This window comes from Xyrauchen texanus, chromosome 48 (genome assembly GCF_025860055.1).
Source record: "Xyrauchen texanus isolate HMW12.3.18 chromosome 48, RBS_HiC_50CHRs, whole genome shotgun sequence".
In the NCBI taxonomy this organism is placed as follows: domain Eukaryota; kingdom Metazoa; phylum Chordata; class Actinopteri; order Cypriniformes; family Catostomidae; genus Xyrauchen; species Xyrauchen texanus.
The window spans coordinates 27,002,833-27,024,904 of NC_068323.1; the positions used below are offsets into that span (position 1 = coordinate 27,002,833).

The 22,072-nt window shown below is 40.1% G+C and overlaps 1 protein-coding gene across 7 annotated transcripts in view; it reads left to right on the forward strand.

Annotated features, from left to right (window-relative positions):
* The window catches only part of ccdc66 (coiled-coil domain containing 66), a 79,505-nt gene that overhangs the window by 33,757 nt on the left and 23,676 nt on the right, over positions 1-22,072 (forward strand). For all 7 annotated transcript variants that reach the window (XM_052121694.1, XM_052121696.1, XM_052121693.1 and 4 more), the window contains one exon: positions 3,590-3,795. In XM_052121694.1, coding sequence (XP_051977654.1) covers positions 3,590-3,795 — 206 coding nt within the window. The remainder of the gene's footprint in view (positions 1-3,589; positions 3,796-22,072) is intronic.

Below are 22,072 nucleotides of genomic sequence, written 5' to 3' on the forward strand. Positions count from 1 at the left end.
AAGTTCCCATTAGAAATCCAAAGGAGATAGTAAATGAATTCAATGATTATTTTGTTAACGTTGGTTTCAATTTGGCAAAAGGTATTATTGAATCAAAAAGTAAAAACATAAAGAGTTGTGAAAATATCAGTAGGAACTTTTCCTCGATGTATGTGTCTGACATTACCAAAAATGAAATACTGGAGATTGTGAATGGTTTTAAAAATAAAAGGTCAACCGATTGGACAGATATTGATATGAAACTAGTTAAAAATATAATCTTCATATCTTGAATTTGTCCTTTAAATCTGGAGTGTTTCCAGATCAGATGAAAATTGCAAAAATTATACCAATTTACAAGAGTGGTGATAGTCATTTATACTCAAACTATAGACCAATTTCCTTATTATCTCAATTTTCATAAATACTGGAAAAACTTTTTTTGAAGAGGCTTGATAGTTTCATAGAAAATTGCATGATATTAAGTGATGAGCAATATGGATTCAGAAGTGGTCGATTGACTTCAATGGCGGTTATTAAATTAGTAGATTATATAGCATCTGCATTTGACAAAAAGTATTTTACTTTGGGTGTTTTTGTCGACCTCAAAAAAGCCTTTGATACCATCGACCATAAATTGTTAATGAATAAACTAGAGCGGTATGGTTTTAGAGGCCGTGCTTACTCTTGGTTAGAAAGCTAACTTGATAATAGACATCAGTATGTTCATTTTAATGAGCATCAATCAGAAATGCGTAAAGTAACTTGTGGGGTGCCCCAGGGTTCTTTGATTGGTCCTAAGTTATTTATTTTATATATGAATGATATCTGTAAGGTATCCGATTTGTTAAAATGTGTATTATTTGCAGATGACACAACACTGTATGTATCTGGGGAAAATCTTCATCAATGAACTATTGATGTGACCAGAGAACTATCCAGAATTAAGCAATGGTTTGACCGAAATAAACTATCCTTTAATTTAAGTAAAACTAAATATATTATATTTAGTAATCGACAAATTAAAACCAGCAAGAGCTTAAAGATTGATGATGTGGAACTAGAAAGGGTAAATGAAAACAAATTTCTTGGAATAATATTAGATCATAAACTATCCTGGAAACCTCACATCGCTCATGTTCAATCAAAACTGTCTAAAACAATAGCTATATTACATAAAACCAAGTATTTTTTAAATACGCCTTCTTTGTATATTCTGTATTGTTCTCTTATTGTTCCATATTTTTCTTACTGTGTTGAAATATGGGGGCACGCCTACACCACAAACACAAAACCTATTTTTATTTTACAAAAAAAAGCTATAAGGATAGTCAACCATTCCCCCATAATGAACCGACAAATTCTATATTCTGTAAATTTAAAGCAATAAAATTTTCCGATTTAGTCAGTCTGAATACTGGCATCTTTATGTTCAGAGTTAATAGGAAAATAGTGCCTGGAAATATACTATGTTTGTTTGAAAACAGGGAACAGAAATATAACCTAAGAGGAGAAAACATGTTTAAAAAACAGATGGTCAGAACAAACTTTAAAATGAACACCATCTCGGTAAAAGGGGTTGATTTGTGGAATGGTCTCACTGATGATCTTAAGAGGAGCAATTCCATTCATTACTTTAAAAAAACAGTTTAAAATCCTAATTTTTGACAAATATTCGGATGCTTAAGAAAAATTGTGTAAGATAAGTTTATGTATAATTGTTGTGCTTAAATTTTAATAACATAAGTAATAAATAAATATTTGTAATCAAGTGCAGAGGTTTGAATGTATGTATGTATATGAGTATATATGCAGTATGTGTATATAGGAATGTGTGTATGTAGACATATGTTTATACATGTATATTGTTTATGTTCAAAATTTGATGGGTAGTTGTTGTTTTGTAAATAGGGTAGGCGTAATAAGCCTGGCTTCAGCCTACACCTGTTCGGTTACCTTCTTTGTTTGTAATGAATTTGTTGTATATACATTCTGTTTTATGTTTAGTAACCGAATAAACCTTTTATTATTATTATAGATATCACAATTCCAGTGGGTCAGAAGTTTACATACTCTTAAGTTAACTGTGCCTTTAAAATGGAAAATGATGTCAAGCCTTTAGTCAGTTAGCCAATTCGCTTCTGATAGGAGGTGTACTGAATTGGAGGTGTACCTGTGGATGTATTTTAAGGCCTACCTTCAATCTCAGTGCCTCTGTGCTTGACATCATGGGATAATCAGAAAAAATAGGCAAGATCTCAGAAACAACATGGTGGACCTCCAGAAGTCTGGTTCATCCTTGGGAGCAATTTCAAAATGCCTGAAGGTACCATATTCACCTGTACAAACAATAGTACACAAATATAAACACCATGGGACCATGCATCCATCATGCTGCTCAGGAAGGAAACACATTCTGTCTCCTAGAGATGAACGTATTTTGCTGCAAAAAGTGCAAATCAATCCCAGAGCAACAGAAAACAGAATCTTGTGAAGTTGCTGGAGGAAACAGGTAGACAAGTATCTATATCCACAGTAAAACAAGTCCTATATCGAATTAACTTGAAAGGCTGCTGAGCAAGGAAGAAGCCACTGCTCCAAATCCACCATAAAAAAGCCAGACAACAGTTTGCAAGTGCATATGGGGACAAAGATCTTTGTGGAGAAATGTCCTCTGGCCTAATGAAACAAAAATGTAACTGTTTGGCCATAATGACCATCGTTTGTTTGGAGAAAAAATGGAACACCATCCCAACCATGAAGCATGGGGGTGGCAGCATCATGTTGTGGGGTGCTTTGCTACAGGAGGGACTGGTGCACTTCACAAAATGGATGGTATCACGTGGAAGGAAAATTATGTGTATATATTAATGCAACATCTCAAGACATCAGCCAGGAAGTTAAAGCTTGGTCGCAAATGGGTCTTCCAAATGGACAATGGCCCAAGCATAACTCCAAAGTTATGGCAAAATGGCTTAAGGACAACAAAGTCAAGGTATTGGAGTGGCAATTACAAATCACTGACCTCAATCCGATAGAAAATGTGTCGGCAGAACTGAAGAAGCATGTGCGAGCATGAAGGCCTACAAACCTGACTCAGTTACACCAGTTCTTTCTGGAGGAATAGGCCAAAATTCCAGCAACTTATTGTGAGAAGCTTGTGGAAGGCTACTCAAAATATTTGACCCAAGTTAAACTATGTAAAGGCAATGCTATCAAATACTAACAAAGTGTATGTAAACTTCTGACCCACTGGGAATGTGATGAAAGAAATAAAAAGCTGAAAGAAATAATTATATCTACTATTATTCTGACATTTCACATTCTTAAAATAAAGAATTGATCCTAACTTACCTAAGACAGGGAATGTTTTCTATGATTAAATGTCAGGAATTGTGTAAAACTGAGTTTAAATTTATTTTGCTAAGGTGTGTAAACTTCTGACTTCAACTGTACATGTGGAACCAAGATGGCTGAAAAAAAGTGGGCAGAGAAATAAGCAATGCAATGATATGCCATCTCAATGTATGACCTCACATGTACACTGTGCTGTCTGTCACACAGTCTTGTTTAGAGTAATTTTCCTGACTATGCTATAACACATCCACAGACTGAGGATCTGGAGCGATGGGCAGTTCATTTTGACTCTCTGCATCGACCCTTAGCTGTGGAACCGGACACGAGCTGCTCTCTGTCTCCCCATCACTCTGTCTCTGGAGGGCTGTCCACTGCGTGGGAGGCTATGAGTGTGTGTGGAGGGGACAGTGTGGGCAGAGCCAGCGTCAACACCCCTCATGGACCACAACAGAGAGCCCGGTCAGTTAGCTTACTGATTTATGAAAATGTTGGTATTTTTGTCATTTATTGGATAGATTTTCTTCTCACACTACTAATTTCTGCGGCACTAGCATCACCAAATGGAATTGCGAAACAAATTCTGAAAAAATTAGATTTTCCAAACTTTCCTGCTGTCTTCAATTGGTTAGAAACAGACTTTACCTGCCCCAAACTCATGGCATTCGTTGATCTAGAGTTTGAGATGTTGGGCCGACATAATCTGATACAAGAAAGTATTTTAACATCTAAAAAATGTGTGCTGTGCTGATACAACCATATTCATATATTGCAGTCCTTTTACTCAAATATGGCATTAATGCATTAGATCCATGTAGCGATTCACTTTGTATTTGAAATATGTGTGTCATATCAATTTCTAAATTCCATAAGATGCAGGTTGTCTTAAGCCATGTCCACACTAATCATTTATTTTTTATTTTTTTAAATCTCCATTTTAATTTTCGTAATATCGTCATCTCCCAAAATACGCTACGTTTGAGAGTGTTTTCAAAAATAGCTCTCTATCTATTTTGATGAAGGTAAAAAGCTATTCTAGTGGGGATGAAAGGTGCAGAAAAAGCTAAATTAATGCATTTTCAAAAGAAAATGTATAATTGTGGAATAGTGCTGGGCGATATGCAAGAAATATTTTCAAGATATTTTTAAAAGAAAAAGTGATATCTGATTACATAGTCAATCCCTCTGCCCCCACTGCCTAGGGTGTATGTAATAGTTTTGCTCTAAAAATTGCAGTTCATTTATTAAAACATGAAAACTTGAACCAAAGATATTTCTGAATTCAAATTGCATTGAAAAAGTAATTCAAATAAAGTGGTCAAAAATGATTTGTTATTTGTCGTCATGCCAAGTATCTGTCCACATGTACGACATGTGGAAAATTACTAAAAAGACAATTAGAGATGTAAACATAACTAGATTAAAAAGTTTGAATACAAACTTTAGGTTGGCTTGAGAAAGCCTAGCATGAAAGTTTGAAGTAGTTGTAAAAGCTTGAAATTTGAAGGTTTTTAGTTTAATTATAAGTTTTAGTAGTTTTCAAAGTTTAAAGATTATAAGGCCATTCAGTCTATCAGATATATTGACACTCAGTTAGATAGATAGATAGATAGATAGATAGATAGATAGATAGATAGATAGATAGATAGATAGATAGATAGATAGATAGATAGATTGATCCTTGCTACCCTGAGTCCCATGAACAAAACCAGAAGTCTTTATGTTGTTCTGGTGCAGAGATATGTGATTTGTTACTCTGTTGCTAGGGTAACCCCATCTGGTTGCTATGCAGTTACCAGAGTGATACTTATCAAGGATCCTTTCCATGCTCAGTGAAATAAATCAACCCAGAAGTCTTTTCGATTTTCTGGTGCAGAGATATGTGATTTGTTACTCGGTTGCTAAGCTAGCCCCTTGTCATTGCTAGGCAGTTACCAAGGTGATACTTATCAAGGGTACTTGCCATACTGATTCAAATAAGTCAACCCAGAAGTCTCTACTATTTTCTGGTGCAGAGATATGTGATTCGTTACTCGGTTGCTAGGTTAACCTCATGTGGTTGCTAGGCAGTTACCAAGGTGATACTTAATGATGCTCCTTGCTATCCTAAGTGAAATAAGACAACTCAGAAGTCTCTATGACATTCTGATCCTGAGATACCCATCTTAGTGATTTTGAATGGAAGTCAAAGGGATTTGGTTGCTAGGGTGATCTAAATGGTTGCTAGGGCATGGCTTAGTAGTTTCCATAATGATACTTATAGAATGACTGCTCACCCAATTCAAACAAGCCAACTATCATGTCTGTAGGACATTCTGATCAGGTGATATCCATCTAAGCAATTTTGAATGCAGTCAGTGTGAATGATATAAACCAACCCCCATGTCTGTACAATGTTCTGATGCAGAGATATAGGTCTTGCTAAACGGTTGCTAGGGTACTCAGTTTAGTTGCTTGGGAGTGGCTTGGCAGCTGCCAATCATGAAACTACAAAGGCTGCTTGCCAGTGTGAATGATATAAACCAACCCCCATCTCTATAGGATGTTCTGATGCAGAGATATAGGTCTTGCAAAATGGTTGCTAGGGTACTCTGTTTGGTTACTAGGGTGAGTAAAATGAGCCCGCCACCTTGTCTCTATGACACTGTGATCCAGAGCTATGTTCAATACAAAATCCCTATGCAATATCATTTCATGGGCTGTCCTACACCATTGGTAGTCAATGGGGCAACTTTGGGCAGCTCCTGCCCCCCAGGGGTGCAACTTTTACCCCATATTGAAGTATGTTCTTACAGAGCCTGCCAGCCTCTTCAAATGTGGCAAATCACACGTTTCTGCGAAATCCTCGCTCGGAGCTGTGACTCGTCAAATTTGTCGCAATGTTAAGTCTATGGGATTTTTCGGGACACTTTTTTGCCCCTGGGGCAAACATTGTAGACCCGATCGCTTAGAAAAGATATAGCACACCTCACTCAGCGGTCTGTGACAAAAGCTGCGGGAGGAGTAGCGCACCAAACTTTGTGTGGAATAATAATAATAACTAGATAGGTACATTTCCTGAAGAAAATGTGAGTGGTGCTTGTCGTGGCAAAACTCGTCAAACAGCATGTTGTAACTGGAAAAGAACAAAAATTATGGTCATAAATAAATCAACCCAGAAGTCTGTACGATTTTCTGGTGCAGAAATATGTGATTTGTTACTCGGTTGCTAGGGTAAGCCCAAGTGGTTGCTATGCAGTTACCAAGGTAATACAACACATGGCTCCTTTCCATCCTGAGTGAAATAAGTCAACCCGGAAGTCTGTAGTGTTTTCTGATGCAGAGATATGTGATTTGTTACTCGGTTGCTAGGGTAACCCCATCTGGTTGCTAGGCAGTTAAAATAGTGATACTTATCAAGTGTCCTTGCCATCCTGATTGAAATAAATCAACCCAGAAGTCTCTCTGATTTTCTGGTGCAGAGATATAGTTACTGCTAAACGGTTGCTAGGGTACTCTGTTTAGTTGCTAGGGAGTGGCTTGGCAGCTGCCAATCATGAATCTCCAAAGGCTACTTGTCAGTATGAATGATATAAACCAACTCCCATGCCTCTGTGACATTCAGAATGGAAGATATCCCTCTATGGATTTTGGTTGTTAAGGTGCTCGACAATGGTTGCTAGGGAGGGGCTAGGAAGTGTTGATTTGATGCATGATTGGCTGTTTGCTGTCCCGAGTGAAACGAGACCACCCTTGTGTTTCTATGACACTTCTATCCGGAGATATCCCTTTGATCTTTTTCAATAGAAGTCTATGGGACTTGTTGCTAAGGTGCTCTTAATGGTTGCTAGGGCGTGGCTTGATAGCTTCACAATGATCCAGAGAGACTGATTGGTTGTCTGAGTAAAATGAGCCCACCCCTCGTCTCTATGACACTGTGATCCAGAGCTATGTTCAATACAAATCCCTATGCCTTTTCATTTCATGGGCCGTCCTACACCATTATAAGTCAATTGGGGCATTTTTGGGCAGCTCCTGCCCCCAGGGTGCAACTTTTACCCCATATTGAGGTATGCTCTTACAGAGCCTGCCAGCCTCTTCAAATGTGGCAAATCACACGTTTCTACGAAATCCTCGCTTGGAGCTGTGACGCGTCAAAGTTTGTCTCAATGTTAAGTCTATGGGATTTTTCGGCCGCTTTTTTGCCCCTGGGGCAAATACCGTACCCGATCAGCTTATAAAAGTCATAGCACACGTGTCCTCAATAGGCCGTTCGATTTGATACCTCATTCGTGGGTCTACGCCAAACGGTGCGGGACGAGTTAGGTGCCGAAGTTTTGTTAAGAGATATAATAAAAATAAAAATAAAAAGTATAATAAGTATGTGAGATTACAATAGTGATGCTTTGCAAGCACCACTAAAAATAAAAATAATAACTAGATAGGTACATTTCCTGAAGAAAATGTGAGTGGTGCTTGCCGTGGCAAAACTCGTCAAACAGCATGTTGTAACTGGAAAAGAACAAAAATTATGGTCATAAATAAATCAACCCAGAAGTCTGTACGATTTTCTGGTGCAGAAATATGTGATTTGTTACTCGGTTGCTAGGGTAAGCCCGTGTGGTTGCTATGCAGTTACCAAGGTAATACAATACATGGCTCCTTTCCATCCTGAGTGAAATAAGTCAACCCGGAAGTCTGTAGTGTGTTCTGGTGCAGAGATATGTGATATGTTGCTCGGTTGCTAGGGTAACTCCATCTGGTTGCTAGGCAGTTACCATAGTGATACTAATAAAGTCTCCTGGCCATCCTGATTAAAATAAATCAACCCGAAGTCTCTATGTTTTTGTGATGCAGAGATATGTGATTTTTTACTCGGTTGCTAGGGTAACCCCATCTGGTTGCTAGGCAGATACCATAGTGATACTAATCAAGTGTCCTTGCCATCCTTATTGAAATAAGTCAACCCGGAAGTCTCTACGCTTTTCTGATGCAGAGATATGTGATTTGTTACACGGTTGCTAGGGTAAGCCCATCTGGTTGCTAGGCAGTTACCATAGTGATACTAATGAAGTCTCCTTGCCATCCTGATTGAAATAAGTCAACCCGGAAGTCTCTATGTTTTTGTGATGCAGAGATATGTGATTTTTTACTCGGTTGCTAGGGTAACCCCATCTGGTTGCTAGGCAGATACCATAGTGATACTAATCAAGTGTCCTTGCCATCCTTATTGAAATAAGTCAACCCGAAGTCTCTACGCTTTTCTGATGCAGAGATATGTGATTTGTTACTCGGTTGCTAGGGTAAGCCCATCTGGTTGCTAGGCAGTTACCATAGTGATACTAATGAAGTCTCCTTGCCATCCTGATTGAAGTAAGTCAACCCGAAGTCTCTATGTTTTTGTGATGCAGAGATATGTGATTTGTTACTCGGTTGCTAGGGTAAGCCCATCTGGTTGCTAGGCAGTTACCATAGTGATACTAATGAAGTGTCCTTGCCATCCTGATTGAAATAAGTCAACCCGGAAGTCTCTACGCTTTTCTGATGCAGAGATATGTGATTTGTTACTCGGTTGCTAGGGTAACCCCATCTGGTTGCTAGGCAGTTAACATAGTGATACTTATCAAGTCTCCTTGCCATCCTGATTGAAATAAATCAACCCAGAAGTCTCTCTGATTTTCTGGTGCAGAGATATAGTTACTGCTAAACGGTTGCTAGGGTACTCTGTGTAGTTGCTAGGGAGTGGCTTGGCAGCTGCCAATCATGAATCTCCAAAGGCTGCTTGTCAGTATGAATGATATAAACCAACTCCCATGCCTCTGTGACATTCAGAATGGAAGATATCCCTCTATGGATTTTGGTTGTTAAGGTGCTCGACAATGGTTGCTAGGGAGGGGCTAGGAAGTGTTGAAGTGATGCATGATTGGCTGTTTGCTGTCCCGAGTCAAACGAGACCACCCTTGTGTTTCTATGACACTTCTATCCGGAGATATCCCTTTGATCTTTTTCAATAGAAGTCTATGGGACTTGTTGCTAAGGTGCTCTTAATGGTTGCTAGGGCGTGGCTTGATAGCTTCACAATGATCCAGAGAGACTGATTGGTTGTCTGAGTAAAATGAGCCCACCCCCTCGTCTCTATGACACTGTGATCCAGAGCTATGTTCAATACAAATCCCTATGCCTTTTCATTTCATGGGCCGCCCTACACCATTATAAGTCAATTGGGGCATATTTGGGCAGCTCCTGCCCCCAGGGGTGCAACTTTTACCCCATATTGAGGTATGCTCTTACAGAGCCTGCCAGCCTCTTCAAATGTGGCAAATCACACGCTTCTACTGAAATCCTCGCTTGGAGCTGTGACGCCACAAAGTTTGTCTCAATGTTAAGTCTATGGGATTTTTCGGCCGCTTTTTTGCCCCTGGGGCAAATACCGCACTCCGATCGCTTATAAAAGTCATAGCACACGTGTCCTCAATAGGCCGTTCGATTTGATACCTCATTCGTGGGTCTACGCCAAACGGTGCGGGACGAGTTAGGTGCCGAAGTTTTGTTAAGAGATATAATAAAAATAAAAATAAAAAGTATAATAAGTATGTGAGATTACAATAGTGATGCTTTGCAAGCACCACTAATAAGTATGTGAGATTACAATAGTGATGCTTTGCAAGCACCACTAACTAGAAAAGGTTCGTCGAGACAAACTTTAAGTTGGCTTGTGAAAGTTTGGACCAGAAAGTTTGAAGTTTAAAGTAGTTTGAAGTTTAAAGTAGTTTGAAGTTTAAAGTAGTTTGAAGTTTAAAGTAGTTTATAGTTTAAATTAGTTTAAAGTTTAAATTAGTCTAAATTTTAAATTAGTTTAAATTTTAAATTAGTTTAAAGTTTAAATTAGTTTGAATTTTAAAGTAGTTTGAAGATTAAAGTAGTTCAAAGTTTAAAGTAGTCTAAAGTTTAAATTAGTTTGAATTTTAAAGTAGTTTATTGTTTAAAGTAGTTTGAAGTTTAAAGTAGTTTAAAGTTTAAAGTAGTTTGTAGTTTAAAGTAGTTAAAAGTTTAACTTAGTCGCTAGATAGATAGATAGATAGATAGATATTTACCCTCAGATAGATAGATAGATATAGATAGATAAATATTTACCCTCAGATAGATAGATAGATAGATAGATAGATATTGACCCTCAAATAGATAGATAGATAGATATTGACCCTCAGATAGATAGATAGATATATAGATAGACAGACAGACAGATAGATGCTAGCACGTTTTTAGCATTTTTTAGTACTTCGCTAGGTGATACTAGCATGTGTTAACATGATGCTAGCACGTTTTTAGCATCTTTTAAGCACTTCGCTTGGCGATGCTAAGCATGTGTTAAGCATGATGCTAGCACGCTTTTAGCATGTTTTAAGCACTTTGCTAGGCGATGCTAACATGTGTTAAGCATGATGCTAAGACGAGTTTAAGCATGTTTTAAGCACTTCGCTAGGCGATGCTAAGCATGTGTTAAGCATGATGCTACCACATTTTTAGCATGTTTTAAGACTTCGCTAGGCGATGCTAAGATGTGTTAAAGATGATGCTAAGACGCTTTTAAGATTTTTTAAGACTTCACTAGGCTGATGCTAAGATGTGTTAAAGATGATGCTAAGACGCTTTAAGATTTTTTAAGACTTCGCTAGGGCTGATGCTAAGACGCTTTAAGATGTTTTAAGACTTTGCTAGGCGATGCAAGATGTGTTAAGATGATGCTAAGACGCTTTTAGCTTGTTTTAAGACTTCGCTAGGCGATAAGCTAAGATGTGTTAAAGATGATGCTACCACGCTTTAAGCATGTTTTAAAGACTTGCTAGGCGTATGCTAAGATGTGTTGCCATGATGCTAAGACGCTTTTAGCATGTTTTAAAGCACTTCGCTAGGGCGATGCTAAGATGTGTTAAAGATGATGCTAACACGCTTTTAGCTTGTTTTAAGACTTCGCTAGGCGATGCTAAGATGTGTTAAGATGATGCTGCCACGCTTTTAAGCATGTTTTGAAGACTTCGCTAGGCGATGCTAAGATGTGTTGCCATGATGCTAAGACGCTTTTAAGATGTTTTAAAGACTTCGCTAGGCGATGCTAAGATGTGTTAAAGATGATGCTAAAGACGCTTTTAAGATGTTTTAAAGACTTCGCTAGGGCGATGCTAAGATGTGTTAAGCATGATGCTACACACGCTTTTAGCATGTTTTAAAGACTCTCGCTAGGGCGATGAGCTAAGATGTGTTAAAGCATGATGCTACCGACGCTTTTAAGATGTTTTAAAGACTTCATGCTAGGGCTGATGCTAAGCATGTGTTAAGCCATGATGCTAAGCGACGCTTTTAAGATGTTTTGAAGCACTTCGCTAGGCGATGCTAAGATGTGTTAAGCATGATGCTAACACGCTTTTAGCTTGTTTTAAGACTTCGCTAGGCGATGCTAAGATGTGTTAAGCATGATGCTACCACGCTTTTAAGATGTTTTAAGACTTCGCTAGGCGATGCTAAGCATGTGTTGCCATGATGCTAAAGACGCTTTTAAGCATTTTTGAAGACTTCGCTAGGCGATGCTAAGATGTGTTAAAGATGATGCTAAAGACGCTTTTAAGCATGTTTTAACGACTTCGCTAGGCGTTATGCTAACATGTGTTAAAGCATGATGCTAACGACGCTTTTTAGCATTTTTTAAGCACTTCGCTAGGCGATGCTAAGCAAGATGTGTTAAGCATGATGCTAACGACGCTTTTAAGCATGTTTTAAGCATTTCAGCTAGGGCGATGCTAGCGATGTGTTAAGCATGATGCTAAGACGCTTTTAAGCATGTTTTAAGCACTCGCTAGGCGATGCTAACATGTGTTAACGATGATGCTAAGACGATTTTAAGCATGTTTTAAAGACTTCGCTAGGCGATGCTAAGATGTGTTAAGCATGATGCTAACGACGCTTTTAGCTTGTTTTAACGACTTCGCTAGGCTGTAAGCTAACATATGCTAAGCATGATGCTAATGACGCTTTTAAGCATTTTTAAGCACTTCGCTAGGCGATGCTAAGCATGTGTTAAGATGATGCTAAGACGCTTTTAGCTTGTTTTAACGACTCGCTAGGCGATGCTAAGCATGTGTTAGCAGATGATGCTAAGACGCTTTTAAGATGTTTTAAAGACTTCGCTAGGCGATGCTAAGCATGTGTTAAGATGATGCTAAGACATTTTTAAGCATGTTTTAAGACTTCGGCTAGGCGATGCTAAGATGTGTTAAGCATGATGCTAAGACGCTTTTAGCATTTTTTAAGACTTCGCTAGGCGATGCTAAGCATGTGTTAAGCATGATGCTAAGACGCTTTTAAGCATTTTTTAAGCACTTCGCTAGGCGATGCTAAGATGTGTTAAGCATGATGCTAAGACGCTTTTAGCATTTTTTAAGCACTTCGCTAGGCGATGCTAAGCATGTGTTAAGCATGATGCTAAAGACGCTTTTAAGCATGTTTTAGCACTTCGCTAGGCGATGCTAACATGTGTTAGCATGATGCTATCACGTTTTTAAAAATTTTTAGCACTTTGCAAGGCGATGCTAGCATGTGTTAGCATGATGCTAACACGTTTTTAGCATGATTTAGCACTTTGCTAGGCGATGCTAGCATGTGTTAGCATGATGCTAGCACGTTTTTAGCATGTTTTAGCACTTCGCTAGGCGATGCTATGATGCGTTAGCATGATTCTCAAACAAATGACTCTAATGAGCCGGTTCATTTGAATCTACAGTGTGAAACATACAGTGTGACCAGTGTAGTCTGATTCCCAAATTAATGACTCTAATGAGCCAGTTCTTTTGAATCTAAAATGTGTTAGCATGATTCCCAAACAAATGACTCTAATGAGCCGGTTCTTTTGAATCTACAGTGTGAAACATATTGTGTGACCAGTGTAGTCTGATTCCCAAATTAATGACTCTGATGAGCCAGTTCTTTTGAATCTAAAATGTGAAACATACACTGTGACCGGTGTAGTCTGATTCCCAAATGAATGACTCTAATGAGCCGGTTCTTTTGAATCTACAGTGTGAAACATACAGTGTGACCAGTGTAATCTGATTACAACATTAATGACTCTAATGAGCCAGTTCTTTTGAATCTAAAGTGTGAAACATACAGTGTGACCAGGGTAGTCTGATTTCCAAACAAATTACTCTAATGAGCCGGTTCTTTTGACTCTACAGTGTGAAACATACAGTGTGACCAGTGTAGTCTGATTCCCAAATGAATGACTCTAATGAGCCGGTTCTTTTGAATCTTCAATGTGAAACATACAGTGTGACCAGTGTAGTCTGATTCCCAAATTAATGACTCTAATGAGCCGGTTCTTTTGAATCTACAATGTGAAACATACAGTGTGACCAGTGTAGTCTGATTCCCAAATTAATGACTCTAATGAGCCGGTTCTTTTGAATCTACAATGTGAAACTTACAGTGTGACCAGTTTAGTCTGATTCCCAAATGAATGACTCTAATGAGCCAGTTCTACAGTGTAGTGTTAAAAAAGTTTAACTTAGTTGCTAGATAGATAGATATTTACCCTTAGATATATAGAGAGATAGATATAGATAGATAGATATTTATCCTCAGATAGATAGAGAGAGAGAGAGATAGATATTTACCCTCAGATAGATAGATAGATAGATAGATAGATAGATAGATATTGACTCTCAGATAGATGCTAGCACGTTTTTAGCATGTTTTAGCGTGTGGCTAGGAAGATTTTAGGTCATTACTTTTTGGCTGCTTGATAAAAGAAATCCTCTGAGGGAGAGAGAGAGGGAGAGATGCAGGGCTGACAGGCCCTTTTTGTCTGTGTGTGTGAAAATGTCAGTTGGAATTTGAATTTCTGAACATTCTGCAATGTTAAGTCAATGGGAGTTTTTTCCGAGTTTGATCGTCATTTTTAGGAAAACCGTAAGTCCGATCAGTTAGAAAAGATATAGCACACTATTCGGGATTATCTGTGCCGAGTTTGGTGCCTGTAGCTTAAAAGCTCTAGGAGGAGTTAGATACCGAAATTTCACCACTAAGAAGAATAAGAAGAATCGGTATAATAATAAGTTTAAGTAGGATTTCAGTAAGTTGGCTCTCACAAGCCAACTTAACTAGATAGGTACATTTCCTGAAGAAAATGTGAGTGGTGCTTGCCGTGGCAAAACTCGTCAAATAGCATGCTTGAAAAGAACAAAAATTATGGTCATAAATAAATCAACCCAGAAGTCTGTATGATTTTCTGGTGCAGAAATATGTGATTTGTTACTAGGTTGCTAGGGTAAGCCCATGTGGTTGCTATGCAGTTAGCAAGGTAATACAATACATGGCTCCTTTCCATCCTGAGTGAAATAAGTCAACCCGGAAGTCTGTACTTTTTTCTGGTGCAGAGATATGTGATTTGTTACTGGGTTGCTAGGGTAACCCCATCTGGTTGCTAGGAAGTTTCCATAGTGATACTAATGAAGTCTCCTTGCCATCCTGGTTGAAATAAATCAACCCAGAAGTCTGTAGGATTTTCTGGTGCAGAAATATGTGATTTGTTACTCGGCTGCTAGGGTACTATGTGTAGTTGCTAGGGAGTGGCTTGGCAGCTGCCAATCATGAAATTCCAAAGGCTGCTTGTCAGTATGAATGATATAAACCAACTCCCATGCCTCTATGACATTCAGAATGGAAGATATCCCTCTATGGATTTTGGTTGCTAAGGTGCTCGACAATGGTTGCTAGTGAGGGGCTAGGAAGTGTTGAGGTGATTCATGATTGGCTGTTTGCTGCCCCGAATCAAACGAGACCACCCTTGTGTTTCTATGACACTTCTATCCGGAGATATCCCTTTGATCTCTTTCATTAGAAGTCTATGGGACTTGTTGCTAAGGTGCTCTAAATGGTTGCTAGGGCGTGGCTTGATAGCTTTGCAATGATCCTGAGAGACTGATTGGTCGTCTGAGTAAAATGAGGCAGGCCCCTTTGTCTCTATGACACTGTCATCCAGAGCTATGTTTAATAAAAAATCCCTATTTCATGGGCCGTCCTACACCATTGTAAGTCAATGGGGGCAACTTTGGGCAGCTCCTGCCCCCCAGGGGGTGCAACTTTTACCCCATATTGAGGTATGCTTTTACAGAGCCTGCCAGCCTCTTCAAATGTGGCAAATCACACGTTTCTGCGAAATCCTCGCTCGGAGCTGTGACGCGTCAAAGTTTGTCTCAATGTTAAGTCTATGGGATTTTTCGACCGCTTTTTTGCCCCTGGGGCAAATACTGTACCCCCGATCGCTTATAAAAGTCATAGCACACGTGTCCTCAATAGGCCGTTCGATTTGACACCTCATTCGTGGGTCTACGCCAAACGGTGCGGGACGAGTTAGGTGCCAAAGTGTTGTTAAGAGATATAAAAATAAAAATAATAATAACTAGATAGGTACATTTCCTGAAGAAAATGTGAGTGGTGCTTGCCGTGGCAAAACTCGTCAAACAGCATGTTGTAACTGGAAAAGAACAAAAATTATGGTCATAAATAAACCAACCCAGAAGTCTGTACGATTTTCTGGTGCAGAAATATGTGATTTGTTACTCGGTTGCTAGGGAAAGCCCATGTGGTTGCTATGCAGTTACCAAGGTAATACAATACATGGCTCCTTTCCATCCTGAGTGAAATAAGTCAACCCGGAAGTCTGTAGTGTTTTCTGGTGCAGAGATATGTGATTTGTTACTCGGTTGCTAGGGTAACCCCATCTGGTTGCTAGGCAGTTAGCATAGTGATACTAATCAAGTGTCCTTGCCATCCTGATTGAAATAAGTCAACCCGGAAGTCTCTATGTTTTTCTGATGCAGAGATATGTGATTTGTTACTCGGTTGCTAGGGTAACCCCATCTGTTTGCTAGGCAGTTACCATAGTGATACTAATCAAGTCTCCTTGCCATCCTGATTGAAATAAGTCAACCCGGAAGTCTCTATGTTTTTCTGATGCAGAGATATGTGATTTGTTACTCGGTTGCTAGGGTAACCCCATCTGGTTGCTAGGCAGTTATCATAGTGATACTAATCAAGTCTCCTTGCCATCGTGATTGAAATAAGTCAACCCGAAGTCTCTACGCTTTTGTGATGCAGAGATATGTGATTTGTTACTCGGTTGCTAGGGTAACCCCATCTGGTTGCTAGGCAGTTACCATAGTGATACTAATCAAGTCTCCTTGCCATCCTGATTGGAATAAGTCAACCCGGAAGTCTCTATGTTTTTCTGATGCAGAGATATGTGATTTGTTACTCGGTTGCTAGGGTAACCCCATCTGGTTGCTAGGCAGTTACCATAGTGATACTAATCAAGTCTCCTTGCCATCCTGATTGAAATAAGTCAACCCGGAAGTGTCTACGTTTTTCTGATGCAGAGATATGTGATTTGTTACTCGGTTGCTAGGGTAACCCCATGTGGTTGCTAGGCAGTTACCATAGTGATACTAATCAAGTCTCCTTGCCATCCTGATTGAAATAAATCAACCCGGAAGTCTGTACTCTTTTCTGGTGCCGAGATATGTGATTTGTTTCTCGGTTGCTAGGGTAACCCCATCTGGTTGCTAGGCAGTTACCATAGTGATACTAATCAAGTCTCCTTGCCATCCTGATTGAAATAAATCAACCCAGAAGTCTCTCTGATTTTCTGGTGCAGAGATATAGTTACTGCTAAACGGTTGCTAGGGTACTCTGTTTAGTTGCTAGGGAGTGGCTTGGCAGCTGCCAATCATGAATCTCCAAAGGCTGCTTGTCAGTATGAATGATATAAACCAACTCCCATGCCTCTGTGACATTCAGAATGGAAGATATCCCTCTATGGATTTTGGTTGTTAAGGTGCTCGACAATGGTTGCTAGGGAGGGGCTAGGAAGTGTTGATTTGATGCATGATTGGCTGTTTGCTGTCCCGAGTCAAACGAGACCACCCTTGTGTTTCTATGACACTTCTATCCGGAGATATCCCTTTGATCTGTTTCAATAGAAGTCTATGGGACTTGTTGCTAAGGTGCTCTTAATGGTTGCTAGGGCGTGGCTTGATAGCTTCACAATGATCCTGAGAGACTGATTGGTCGTCTGAGTAAAATGAGCCCACCCCTCGTCTCTATGACACTGTGATCCAGAGCTATGTTCAATACAAATCCCTATGCCTTTTCATTTCATGGGCCGTCCTACACCATTATAAGTCAATTGGGGCATTTTTGGGCAGCTCCTGCCCCCAGGGGTGCAACTTTTACCCCATATTGAGGTATGCTCTTACAGAGCCTGCCAGCCTCTTCAAATGTGGCAAATCACACGTTTCTACGAAATCCTCGCTTGGAGCTGTGACGCGTCAAAGTTTGTCTCAATGTTAAGTCTATGGGATTTTTCGGCCGCTTTTTTGCCCCTGGGGCAAATACCGTACTCCGATCGCTTATAAAAGTCATAGCACACGTGTCCTCAATAGGCCGTTCGATTTGATACCTCATTCGTGGGTCTACGCCAAACGGTGCGGGACGAGTTAGGTGCCGAAGTTTTGTTAAGAGATATAATAAAAATAAAAATAAAAAGTATAATAAGTATGTGAGATTACAATAGTGATGCTTTGCAAGCACCACTAACTAGAATGTACATTTCCTGAAGAAAATGTGAGTGGTGCTTGCCGTGGCAAAACTCGTCAAATAGCATTTTATAACTGCTGAGATATGTGTTTTTTACTCGGTTGCTAGGGTACCCCCATCTGGTTGCTAGGCAGTTACCATAGTGATATTTGTCAAGTGTCCTTGCTATCCTGAGTAAAATCAGTCAACCAGGAAGTCTCTACGATGTTCTGTTCCAGAGATATGTGATTTGTTACTTGGTTGCTAGGGTAACCCCTCCTTGGTGCTAGGCAGTTACCATAGTGATACTTATGAAGTCTCCTTGCCATCCTGAGTGAAATAAACCAAGCCCGAAGTCTCTACGTTTTTCTGATGCAGAGATATGTGATTTGTTACTCGGTTGCTAGGGTAACCCCATCTGGTTGCTAGGCAGTTACCATAGTGATACTAATCAAGTCTCCTTGCCATCCTGAGTGAAATAAGTCAACCCGGAAATCTCTACTGTTTTCTGTTGCAAAGATATGTGATTTGTTACTCTGTTGCTAGGGTAACCCCATCTGGTTGCTAGGCAGTTACCATAGTGATACTTATGAAGTCTCCTTGCCATCCTGATTGAAATAAATCAACCCAGAAGTCTCTCTGATTTTCTGGTGCAGAGATATAGTTATTGCTAAACGGTTGCTAGGGTACTCTGTTTAGTTGCTAGGGAGTGGCTTGGCAGCTGCCAATCATGAAACTCCAAAGGCTGCTTGTCAGTATGAATGATATAAACCAACTCCCATGCCTCTGTGACATTCAGAATGGAAGATATCCCTCTATGGATTTTGGTTGCTAAGTGTGCTCGACAATGGTTGCTAGGGAGGGGCTAGGAAGTGTTGAGGTGATTCATGATTGGCTGTTTGCTGCCCAGAGTCAAACGAGACCACCCTTGTGTTTCTATGACAGTTCTATCTGGAGATATCCCTTTGATCTCTTTCATTAGAAGTCTATGGGACTTGTTGGTAAGGTGCTCTAAATGGTTGCTAGGGCGTGGCTTGATAGCTTCACAATGATCCTGAGAGACTGATTGGTCATCTGAGTAAAATGAGCCCACCCCCTTGTCTCTATGACACTGTGATCCAGAGCTATGTTCAATACAAAATCCCTATGCATTTTCATTTCATGGGCCGTCCTTCACCATAGTACGTCCTTCACCATAGTAAGTCAATTGGGGCAGCTCCTGCAACTTTGGGCAGCTCCTGCCCCCAGGGGTGCAACTTTTACCCCATATTGAGGTATGCTCTTACAGAGTCTGCCAGCCTCTTCAAATGTGGCAAATCACTTGTTTCTACGAAATCCTCGCTCGGAGCTGTGACTCGTCAAAGTTTGTCGCAATGTTAAGTCTATGGGATTTTTAGGCTGCTTTTTTGCCCCTGGGGCAAATACCGTACCCCGATCGCTTATAAAAGTCATAGCACACGTGTCCTCAATAGGCCGTTCGATTTGATACCTCATTCGTGGGTCTACGCCAAACGGTGCGGGACGAGTTAGGTGCCGAAGTTTTGTTAAGAGATATAATAAAAATAAAAATAACTAGATAGGTACATTTCCTGAAGAAAATGTGAGTGGTGCTTGCCGTGGCAAAACTCGTCAAACAGCATGTTGTAACTTGAAAAGAAAAAAAATTATGGTCATAAATAAATCAACCCAGAAGTCTGTACGATTTTCTGGTGCAGAAATATGTGATTTGTTACTCGGTTGCTAGGGTAAGCCCATGTGGTTGCTATGCAGTTACCAAGGTAATACAATACATGGCTCCTTTCCATCCTGAGTGAAATAAGTCAACCCGGAAGTCTGTAGTGTTTTCTGGTGCAGAGATATGTGATTTGTTACTCGGTTGCTAGGGTAACCCCATCTGGTTGCTAGGCAGTTACCATATTGATACTAATGAAGTGTCCTTGCCATCCTGGTTGAAATAAATCAACCCGGAAGTCTCTACGTTTTTCTGATGCAGAGATATGTGATTTGTTACTCGGTTGCTAGGGTAACCCCATCTGGTTGCTAGGCAGTTACCATAGTGATAGTAATGAAGTGTCCTTGCGATCCTGAGTGAAATAAATCAACCCGGAAGTCAGTACTATTTTCTGGTGCAGAGATATGTGATTTGTTACTCGGTTGCTAGGGTAACCCCATCTGGTTGCTAGGCAGTTACCATAGTGATAGTAATCAAGTGTCCTTGCCATCCTGATTGAAATAAGTCAACCCAGAAGTCTGTACGTTTTTCTGATGCAGAGATATGTGATTTGTTACTCGGTTGCTAGGGTAACCCCATGTGGTTGCTAGGCAGTTACCATAGTGATACTAATGAAGTGTCCTTGCCATCCTGGTTGAAATAAATCAACCCGGAAGTCTGTACGTCTTTTCTGGTGCAGAGATATGTGATTTGTTTCTCGGTTGCTAGGGTAACCCCATCTGGTTGCTAGGCAGTTACCATAGTGATACTAATCAAGTGTCCTTGCCATCCTGATTGAAATAAATCAACCCAGAAGTCTCTCTGATTTTCTGGTGCAGAGATATAGTTACTGCTAAACGGTTGCTAGGGTACTCTGTGTAGTTGCTAGGGAGTGGCTTGGCAGCTGCCAATCATGAATCTCCAAAGGCTGCTTGTCAGTATGAATGATATAAACCAACTCCCATGCCTCTGTGACATTCAGAATGGAAGATATCCCTCTATGGATTTTGGTTGTTAAGGTGCTCGACAATGGTTGCTAGGGAGGGGCTAGGAAGTGTTGAAGTGATGCATGATTGGCTGTTTGCTGTCCCGAGTCAAACGAGACCACCCTTGTGTTTCTATGACACTTCTATCCGGAGATATCCCTTTGATCTTTTTCAATAGAAGTCTATGGGACTTGTTGCTAAGGTGCTCTTAATGGTTGCTAGGGCGTGGCTTGATAGCTTCACAATGATCCAGAGAGACTGATTGGTTGTCTGAGTAAAATGAGCCCACCCCCTCGTCTCTATGACACTGTGATCCAGAGCTATGTTCAATACAAATCCCTATGCCTTTTCATTTCATGGGCCGTCCTACACCATTATAAGTCAATTGGGGCATTTTTGGGCAGCTCCTGCCCCCAGGGGTGCAACTTTTACCCCATATTGAGGTATGCTCTTACAGAGCCTGCCAGCCTCTTCAAATGTGGCAAATCACACGTTTCTACGAAATCCTCGCTTGGAGCTGTGACGCGTCAAAGTTTGTCTCAATGTTAAGTCTATGGGATTTTTCGGCCGCTTTTTTGCCCCTGGGGCAAATACCGTACCCCGATCGCTTATAAAAGTCATAGCACACGTGTCCTCAATAGGCCGTTCGATTTGACACCTCATTCGTGGGTCTACGCCAAACGGTGCGGGACGAGTTAGGTGCCGAAGTTTTGTTAAGAGATATAAAAATAAAAATAAAAATAAAAATAAAAGTATAATAATAAGTATGTGAGATTACAATAGTGATGCTTTGCAAGCACCACTAACTAGATGGGTACATTTCCTGAAGAAAATGTGAGTGGTGCTTGCCGTGGCAAAACTAGTCAAACAGCATGTTGTAACTTGAAAATAACAAAAATTATGGTCATAAATAAACCAACCCAGAAATGTGTACGATGTTCTGGTGCAGAAATATGTGATTTGTTACTCGGTTGCTAGGGTAAGCCCGTGTGGTTGCTATGCAGTTACCAAGGTAATACAATACATGGCTCCTTTCCATCCTGAGTGAAATAAGTCAACCCGGAAGTCTGTAGTGTGTTCTGGTGCAGAGATATGTGATATGTTGCTCGGTTGCTAGGGTAACTCCATCTGGTTGCTAGGCAGTTACCATAGTGATACTAATCAAGTCTCCTGGCCATCCTGATTAAAATAAATCAACCCGGAAGTCTCTATGTTTTTGTGATGCAGAGATATGTGATTTTTTACTCGGTTGCTAGGGTAACCCCATCTGGTTGCTAGGCAGATACCATAGTGATACTAATCAAGTGTCCTTGCCATCCTTATTGAAATAAGTCAACCCGGAAGTCTCTACGTTTTTCTGATGCAGAGATATGTGATTTGTTACTCGGTTGCTAGGGTAAGCCCATCTGGTTGCTAGGCAGTTACCATAGTGATA